At 43.0% G+C, this 9,666-nt stretch overlaps 1 protein-coding gene across 1 annotated transcript in view; it reads left to right on the forward strand.

Annotated features, from left to right (window-relative positions):
- The window catches only part of fstl5 (follistatin-like 5), a 62,181-nt gene extending 52,746 nt beyond the window's left edge, over positions 1 to 9,435 (forward strand). The window contains exons 12-15 of the mRNA XM_085906096.1: positions 1,349 to 1,498; positions 3,305 to 3,412; positions 3,663 to 3,787; positions 7,375 to 9,435. Of these exons, the coding sequence (XP_085762222.1) occupies positions 1,349 to 1,498; positions 3,305 to 3,412; positions 3,663 to 3,787; positions 7,375 to 8,077 (1,086 nt within the window). The 3' untranslated portion in view covers positions 8,078 to 9,435. The remainder of the gene's footprint in view (positions 1 to 1,348; positions 1,499 to 3,304; positions 3,413 to 3,662; positions 3,788 to 7,374) is intronic.
- The last annotated feature ends 231 nt before the right edge of the window (positions 9,436 to 9,666 follow it).

Consider the following 9,666-nt stretch of genomic DNA (forward strand, 5'->3'; position numbering starts at 1 on the left):
TGTACTTTTGGGGTCTCTCTTCCACCGATCGACGTTAAATTGAACAAACGTCCATCATACAAGATAGTTCTGAAGAATAAACAGGAAGCCATTTTGGACAAATTCAAGTTTCAACTGCTGGTTAGTCGGTTTTTTATACACGATATTTTTGTATCCCTCCAGGAAGTCTCTATGTTGCAGAGACGGTTTTGAAGTTTTCGCTCCCTGGTGAGACGCTTTTGTGGATAATTGGATTTTGTTTTTTTTGGGGGGTTACGTTCACAACCAATCATAGGCTACAGTAGAAAATGTGGCAATAATTTCCAGTTTTGCCTTACCGAGAGTTATCTGGCTAAAATTCAATCTAAAAGACTTGAGGAAAGGCGAATTAAGACTAGTAATGCTGCATTAAGGATTTTAATGAATTCACAAGAAAAATATACTTCTGACTGTCAAAGGAATTTCACACAGAACAAAACCAAACATATTTGAGTCGCCCACACACAACCCCCACACAAAGTACAGTATGCAATGTGCCGAGACATTGCAGCCGCCTTTGTGCATACACCAGCTGCATCAACAAGAATGTTGGTAAAAGAAGAGAAAGAATACCTAGATTTAGATACATTTTTGATCTGCCGTGACTGCTCTCTTACATTCAAGTCCACTTCTGAGTGAAGCTGTGAAGATTACTACATTAGCTCGGAGCGGCCTTCCATTCGTGTTGGCTTTGCGTAAATAACTTCTGAACAATTGACTAATGTGGATCCTTTTTTTTTTTTTTTTTTTTTAATTATTTTTACTCTTGCCATGTATCTGAATCCATCTCTTTGCCCTGGAACGTCCATGGCTGCTGCCGTGCATCTGATTATAGATTACTGCGGTAGTTTCTAGTCCTAGCTGCTACTGCTATCGGTTTTATGTCACAACATTAGTGTTGGTGTAGATTTACTGCACTACTAGAGAAGACAAGAGCGGTATATGCCCCTTCTTAACCGAGACAAGTTGGCCAGCGGGAAGGCACCTGTCACCGCACTGCCTCTGTGGTTATAAATACACACGAGAAGCGTTAATTCCAACGTCCCGGAGCCTTTTTATTTCAACTCTCCTGGCCGGCAGCCGTTCTAAATCGCCCCGCAGAGTCTGGAACAGACGGCCGGGCAGGGGATAGCCACGTCAGCCAGCCAGGCAAAAAGCTGCCAGGGCCTGGAAGCTGAACATCCGTGGGAACGTGCAGGCTTTGTTGTGTGGATTATGCGTTAGAAAGAAAAAAAAAACTCATTTGTCAGTAGGCAGGAAAGGAACAGCAACACTGTTGATAAGATAACTGCAAACTGTCTTGCATGTGCGTGTGTGTCTGTGTGCGTAGGAGGAAGTGTGTCCTGCCTCAGAAGACGACGAAGTGCAGAAGTGTGTGTGGTCGGCGGCGGTCAACGTCAAGGACAAATTTATTTACGCGGCACAGCCCACGTTAGATCGCTTGCTCATTGTGGACGTCCAGTCGCAGAAGGCTGTCCAGGTAACTCAATTTACATGTTAACACTCAATTAACATGAATTCATGTCCCTAAGTAAACAGTTGGTATGCAGTCAAATTTGATAAGCCAACGCATCATTTAGAAGAAATGCTAACCGAGGAGGTTTGGGTAAGCCAATGCCTGCAATGATTAATAGCACACAAAATGCATTCACTTATTTAAGCAATAAGCAGTACAGCTGGAATACTAACTCCATATGTACACTGGAAAATGTAACACATATTTCTCATTATTTTTATGAGAGATTGCCAAGCTATATTTCTTGCTCTGTTAAAAATGTATGTATGTAATTATGTAGTGTGCAAGGCACTCAGTTTGTATTTAAATATTTTTAAATCTTAAACACAATTTAAAAAATATTAAATTGTGTACGTTTCAGAATATTTTATTGTTCTATTAATTACTAGTTTTAGGCGGCTCGGTGGCGCACTGGGTAGCACGTCCGCCTCACAGTGAGGAGGGCGGGAGTTCGATTCCACCTCCGGCCCTCCCTGTGTGGCGTTTGCATGTTCTCCTCGAGCCCGCGTGGGTTTTCTCCGGGCACTCCGGTTTCCTCCCACATCCCAAAAACATGCTTGGTAGGCGGATTGAGCTCTCCAAATTGCCCCTAGGTGTGAGTGCGGATGGTTGTTCATCTCTCTGTGCCCTGCAATTGGCTGGCAACCAGTTCAGGGTGTCCCCCGCCTGCTGCCCGATGACGCCTGGGATAGGCTCCAGCACGCCCGCGACCCCCGTGGGGACAAAGCGGGTTCAGAAAATGGATGGATAATTACTAATTTTATTTGACAATAAATGTGTTTTCTTGTTTTTTTACATTGTAACATTTCTTCAATTTCAAAACAAATTGTCCCTTTTTAAATCATGCTTTATTTCTATAATTATTTTTATTTATATATTATTGCACAATAGATGATGTTTTACATGTTATATTTCAGGAAATATACATGAAGACGGTATGACATTTGATCACCTATATTATGTTCTAATACGACATACAGTACAACTCGGAGATTGAACGAAAAGCTACATTGAAAGATTAAATGCACATTTTTTTGCATCAAAATCTCATTGCGACCCATCTCAGTTCCACACAGGGGCCATTACACTTATTAAATCGTCTTTTTGCTTTGCAGAGAGGATTTGTTGTATTTGTCATGGCTGCCACACAAACATCCATTATGCTTGTTGTTTTAAACTAAATGGCCGTGAGTGCAGTCATATGTGTCAGTGTTTTTTTTCTGGGTGTGTTTTGCAACCCCCTGCAGACGGCCGTTTACGCCTCGCCAGTCTCTTGGGGGGGAGGAGAGCCACTGCTGCTAAGCAGGCCGAGCTCCCCCGAAAACTGTCAGCAGCTCATTTATTCAGGCCGCCCAGAGGTTGAGCTCCACTGCGTTATATTAGCAGCTGTTAATTAAAGCACCTGAAACCTCCCGTTGCCTCCACGAGCACACACGCGCTGTAGTTTATTTCTACTAAAGTGTTGACTCCAACAATGTAACAGTACCCAGATTGGGAATCAATGAAAAGTTAAAAGTCCCAGATGGTGGTATGTTCCAGTGGCAGGCTATGGCGTTCAATTCTTTCAGCGGGGGCTAACCCAACTCTCAATACCAACGTAATTATATAACTCAGTCCATTGGGATTGCAGAAAGGCTGATAGTGTATGTGTGTGTGTGTGTGTGTGTGTGTGTGTGTGTGTGTGTGTGTGTGTGTGTGTGTGTGTGTGTGTGTGTGTGTGTGTGTGTGTGTGTGTGTGTGTGTGTGTGTGTGTGTGTGTGTGTGATGCAGACAGTCAGCACTGACCCATATCCTGTCAAGTTGCACTACGATAAGTCCCGTGACCAGGTGTGGATCCTCAGCTGGGGGGACAGGCAGAAGAGCTTCCCGACTCTGCAGGTAAAGGAAAGAAAAATCTCAGACTTTCCTTTTTGACTTTGTTCCCATGGATGAGAGAAACAATGTCAATAAGACATACTTGGAACAGGCATTGGGTGGATTAGGACCTGGATGTTTGTGATGAGCATTTTCATTCAAAAATCCGAGGTTACTTATGCAAATGCTAAGGTATTTTTTCAGGGATTTTGATATCAATGTGTTATTTTGGACATCTCTAATACACACACATACTCTTCAAATATTCTTGTAGGTGATCGGTGAGGCGAGCGTGAGGGTGTCCCACCACACCGTGCACATGCAGCCGGTGGGTGGGCGCTTCGACAGAGTGGACGACTTCTTCATCCCCTCCACCAGCCTAATGGTGGACAGCTTAAGGTGCGTAAGTACACCCCATCCGCGCACACGTTGGGCTTTCAAGTCGGCCCTTGGGAATGCTTAGGTGGTTTGTTTGCTGTCGTTTCGAACGGGCTTGCTTTTACCCGCCTGTCCGTCAAGCCAAGAGCGAGTAGGTGGCGTAATTACGTTGCCTGGCATCCGGCGTGGAGAGTACAGACAGGCTTATTTTAACTCATGTGTGTATGTCCTGAAATAACAGCCCCGCCCCCTCCCTCGCCCCCGCTATTTATAGGGGTAAAGCAACAAATGATCCTGACAAATTCTACACAAATAATGACTAAAATCAATGAATGCCCCACTCCGAGACAACCAAGGTTGACTGCAGCCCTTATTACTTATACAAATACTTTTTATGGACTTGACTGGTGTCAAGAAGAGAAGAACAAGAAACAAGAGATCGGTCACATATAAAAAGATGTTGCACTTTTTTGAAAATTTAAAGCATTTTACAGGTGTCGGTGACTCGCTTGACATCTCACCACGACATTTGACATAATAATGTTTAAAATGTTTTGGCATTGGACGAACTTTTCATTTCGCAGAATTTTTTATTTTTGTATTGGACCTCATTAAATCGAGCCTGATGTTGCGCGTTGCTCGGGCTAATGTTGCTGTTGGTGCTCGGTCGTTCGTGCTGCGTGTACAAATGCTTTTGCATATCTGAGGTATTTTCTCCCTTTGTTGAAATATCAACATTCCAAGAATTGCACTTGGCTCTATTCTCGTCCTTGGAGAAATGTAACCAAACCTTGGAGCGCTTCTGCCTCACAGGTGCCATCAGTGTTTACGTTGCTACACATGTTGCGTAGCATTAATAACGTGTAGTGACGTAATTTGTGCTGACTGGAATCGGTAAGGGAATTGTTAGCAAAATAGCAAACGATTCCAAGGAATTGGTAATGTGGAAACCGGTTCTTGTTGAGAATTCCCATCTCTACCTAGGGGTGTTCACAAATCAAAGCATTCAAAACGATCTTGTGATGAACACGGTAGTGGCAAAATTTAAAACGAAGTCTTTGTGTGAACGATTCATGACTCTCTTCCATGAATCAAAAACAGTGTTGGGAAACATCAAGCTCCACCTGCCATTGTGGCTGAAGGAAACATGCTGGTTTTATGACTGAATTGGAACAAAAGAAAAAGTGGACAATAGGCATGGTGTATTTATAGAAAATCTATAGGATTCACTCCTTGTGATGTGAAGAAGAGTTTGAAGGCCATCGTTGCGGATTGCTCGAGCTCCCGACAGAAACACTGATCGATTTGGAATGTGAGTGCGGCAACTTCAACCATGTGATGACACTTTTGTTCAAAATCAATTTGACTCAGGTCTGAATACCACACAAAAATCCATGAAATGCAACAGGTTTTAGTTTAGAGGTATGAGAAGTGTCTTATGGCAGAAGACAAAAAGTGGATTTACACTAATGTGAATGAATCCGATATTCTCAGATCGCGAGCCTGATATCTGTGTATACAGTGTAAAATGGACTTAAAACAAACAGACCACCACAAAAAATAAAACAGAAAACAACACGAAACGTGAAATTAAACCGATTAACCCTTTTGAGCTTCATATTTTTAAAAATGTGTCGGAGCAAACCATTCCAAATTCCGTCAGATCCTGACGCAACATCAATTAATTTGCATAATCCCGCCCCGAACAAGGTGCTTCAGTTCACTTGTATTTATCTTTACGTAAAACCCAAGATGGCAAACCCTAAACGTTACTGAAATTCAGAATTTGACCAGCTTTCGGTACATGTAAAAGATTGTTTACAGCCCAATAAATATGTCCCTTATCCATCTGCGGCACGTACAAATAAAGAGTTCTGGCGGCTGCCTGGCGACAGAATCTGTGGATCGATGATTGCCTTGACAGAAAGCCTGATAATATGCACTCAGTGTGTGCCCGCCACCTGCTGAATGTTCAAACGCCATAAAAAGATGACGAACGATGTCGAGATTGTGATGGCCGTCAGCCGGTCAAAAGGGTGCATACCGTTGCCTTCTGTCTGAGTGCGATGTTCCGTTCGCACATTCTTTCATTCTGTGGCAATGTCTTCTTGGGACAATGAAGCTCAATATGAAGACCGTCAGGGGCTACACTAGACATTGAACCATTAAAAAAACATCAGACAATGGGTTTTTTGTCCCTTTAGTTTTTCATAAGTCAGGGCATAACTTTTTCTTCTTCATGTTATTCAGTGGCTTTAATGGCATCCAGAAAATTCCAGGAACTGATGAAGAGAAGATCAAAACATGCTGATCTTTGAGCTCTTCTGTATTAGATATTCTAAACTAAAGTCAAAGATGGGATTTGTCCATTAAGGAATGGAATGGAATACGATACGATACGATACCGTACCGTACCGTACCGTACCGTACCGTGCCATGCCATGCCATGCCATACAATACAATACAATACAGTACAATAGAACTTTATTTATATAGCGCATTTCACAACTGCTGGGGATGTAACAACGCACTTTACATATAATGAGACAATGAAATAACCAAAAAGACAGTAAACGGTGAAACACCCAAAATGTGCCTTGTGTCAGACTGGCTACTTATCCAGTCAAATTCGCCTTTAGCATCAGCCATGTAATTAACTTTGTAAGACTTTTTTTTTTTTTAAATAAATCTTTATGGAGGTAATCTGTGCAATTCTGTCTTTGATATGTTTATGACTTTTAAACATCGGCGGAGAACTGCTTACCAACACAAGAAACTTTGTGGACCAGGTCCAAATAGGCAGATGCAGCAGTGTCGCATTGCAGGGACAATAACTAATGTTCCTTAGCACCAGACTGTTTGCTTGAATAAATGTAAATGTAGGGGAAAAAAAACAACAAAAAAACGAAGCATTATCATCTCTACTTCAGCCTGTAGCATTATTGCTCTGGATTGGATTATGCATTTCTCTATACTCGCTGCTGAATGTTGATGTGGGTTACCCCTAGGTAATTAGAATTAAGCCTGGAGGCATCGTAAATACGTGCGCAGAATGTTCAGACGTAGAGAAACGTCACAAGATCACAATCAGAACAACACAAAATTTTACATTTTTATTGTTTATCTATACATCAGACCTGTCCTCGCATATAGAGGTGGCGGCGTGTTTGAAATATTTTTCTGTACACTAGTTTTTCAGTTGTAGCAGCTCTCCCTTCTCAAATCCCTCTAGGCTGTGGTCCGCCTTTCATCCAATCCAAAGTATTGAGTGCATATTTGACCTTTGAGCGACAGGCAAACAATTCACAATCTGCCCTGTGCTAAACTGGCCTAAAACACCACCTTGGATAGTAGTCTAAAGCAGACCCTTGACACAATGAGCAGTATGAATTGAATAGCTGCATGGACGGTCCAGTATGTGACCCAAGTGTGTAGTTGTCTGTCTGTCCAAAATATGGTTGCGCTCCATCCAAAGAGTTGATGACTTTTCAGTCAAAAACAAAGCGACGACTGGTCCAGCCGTGGCAAATTACTGGTTCAAGCACAGAAATGTCATCATTATCTATTGATTCAATCTTTTGTGTTGTCTCTCCCGAAATTGCCAACAGATTTGGCCTCATCTTTCACCGAAACGAGCCTGTCCTGCATAAGATCGACTTGGACACGATGGCTTATGTGAGGAACATCAGCCTGCGGGACTTTAACTGCATCCCCAAGTCGGCAGCTTACACCCACCTGGGCGGCTACTACTTTATCAATTGCCGCCCCGACTCCACGGGCGCCACGCAGCCTCAGGTCATTTTGGACAGTGTGACGGACGGCGTGGTGGGCCAGAACCGCGACGTCACCGGAACGCCCCACGCGTCCCCGGACGGCCGTTACCTCGTCACCGTGGACGACGGCCACGGCCTAATGCGGATACAGACGGTCTCGGAGCGAGGCGACGTCGGGGAGCCCTTCGACATCCACACCAACCTGCACCTCTCCGACCTGGCCTTCCAGCGCTCCTTCACCGAGGCCCACCGGTACAATGTGTTCGGCAGCTCCGGCCGCCAGACCGACGTACTGTTTGTGGAGCTGCACAGCGGCAAGGTCAAGATGATCAAGAGCCTGAAAGAGGCCATCAAACCGTACGAATGGCCTTGGAGCGCCAGCAACCGGGCGGTGGTGGGCGGCGGGACTTTCGGCCAGTACCTCATGACTCCTTCAAGGGAGTCCCTCTTCATCCTGGATGGACGGCTCAACAAGCTCAACTGCGAGATCACCGATGTGGTCAAAGGCAACGTCTTGGTGTGGGTCGGGGAGACTTAATTGAGTTCCCATATTGCTGTACTGAATTTTGTGGGAGAGCAACAGATTTGAAAATGCCGAGCTCCATATTACGATAGAGCCAAAAGTAATCAGAGTCAATAAAATAATTACACTGGTCAACATTTTTTTTTTTTTTTTTAATTCAATCAGAGATGGAAGTAAACTTCTCTAGACAAACTGTTTGCACTCATTCCGAATCGGCCCTTGTTTTTTCTCTACCACATCACGTATTTATTCTAATAACAACAATAATAATAATATGAAGTGTTACAGCAACAGTTGTACTTGTTTTAAACATCTTAGCTATAAATGACAACATATGGTAAAGTCCGTGTTGTTCAAGCTTTTCTAGATAAACCTTAATAACAAAACCTGATGTGCTTCAAAAATATTAAAGACATTTTTTGAATCGGCGTCAAAATACTTGAAGGGACACATCTGTGATTAAAATTCGCTGTTGACCAAGTGTTATTTAATGAATGAAGAGATACCTTTGAAAAAAATCCAAACTACATCCAGACGTCTCTCGTAATTTACCCTGAACTTCTCTCCCGTGCCTTGAAGGAAAATTAATCAGTCATTTTTCTCCTTGCCCCTTCACATTCACGCTGAGCACCGCCTGATGCTGTCTGCTTTAAAGTGCAGCCCAAGAGTCTCATTACAGTCCGATGCTTACTAACCTCTAATCCAAAATAATAAGCATCATGTGGTCAATTTTAATTTGGTGTTTCATTTTTGTTTGTTACAGTCCAAAGCAGGAAAATCAAGTTGACTGTGATGTTTCTTTCAGCTTTAAGAAAGCAAAAATATCACAAAATTTCAAAGAAGGAACACCTTGAGAAAGAGTTAATAGAGCACCTGTCTGTATGAAAGATTAAACCTTGACCAAACGAACAGAAAGGAATTTAGACTAGACTAGGATGCGCCCTGGTGAGATTAGAGATTAGAGTGAGATAGACTGGGGCTATTTATGATATACAATGTTGAAGACAAGTTTCCATGCTGACAATGGACTCCTTTCTATGCATTAACAATCCCAATTGCATCTGAAAAATTCACAATGGACTTTTGGCGTGTGTATATACGATACGAAATCTGTTTTTCCTGTCTCACCGTGTGTCACGCGTCACTATCACATTTTCTGCCACACAATTTCGTTTACGCCCCGAGCGGCTGATTCGATTGGTTTGTTCCGAGTGTACAGATTAAAACACAAGTGATGGTCCTCCACTAAACTGCTTTCCACATCCATGGTATTCGTATCCTCTGTTTGTGTGTGTGCGCGTGCGCGCGCGCGTGTCCCTTTGTGCAATGGCCGATTGCTATTTATACATATATAAATAAAGCTTGTCCTTTTACCCAACAATAAAATCTATACAAATGAAACCATGTGTCATATCTGCCCTTTCAATCATGACCGCAATCTTCCGCACTAGATGGAAGACAAGTTGATCAATATAACATTTGCCCCTTATCATGGCAGCAAGACACGCATTCATCTGGTGGCCAAGATTCTTGTAATGTGGGATGATCACAACAAGAGGATGCAATTACGAGCAGAAGGGATTCTGATTGAGACTTGCTGTTCA

The sequence above is a fragment of the Syngnathus leptorhynchus genome, chromosome 2 (assembly GCF_054491065.1).
Source record: "Syngnathus leptorhynchus isolate UIUO chromosome 2, UIUO_Slep, whole genome shotgun sequence".
NCBI classification, from domain to species: domain Eukaryota; kingdom Metazoa; phylum Chordata; class Actinopteri; order Syngnathiformes; family Syngnathidae; genus Syngnathus; species Syngnathus leptorhynchus.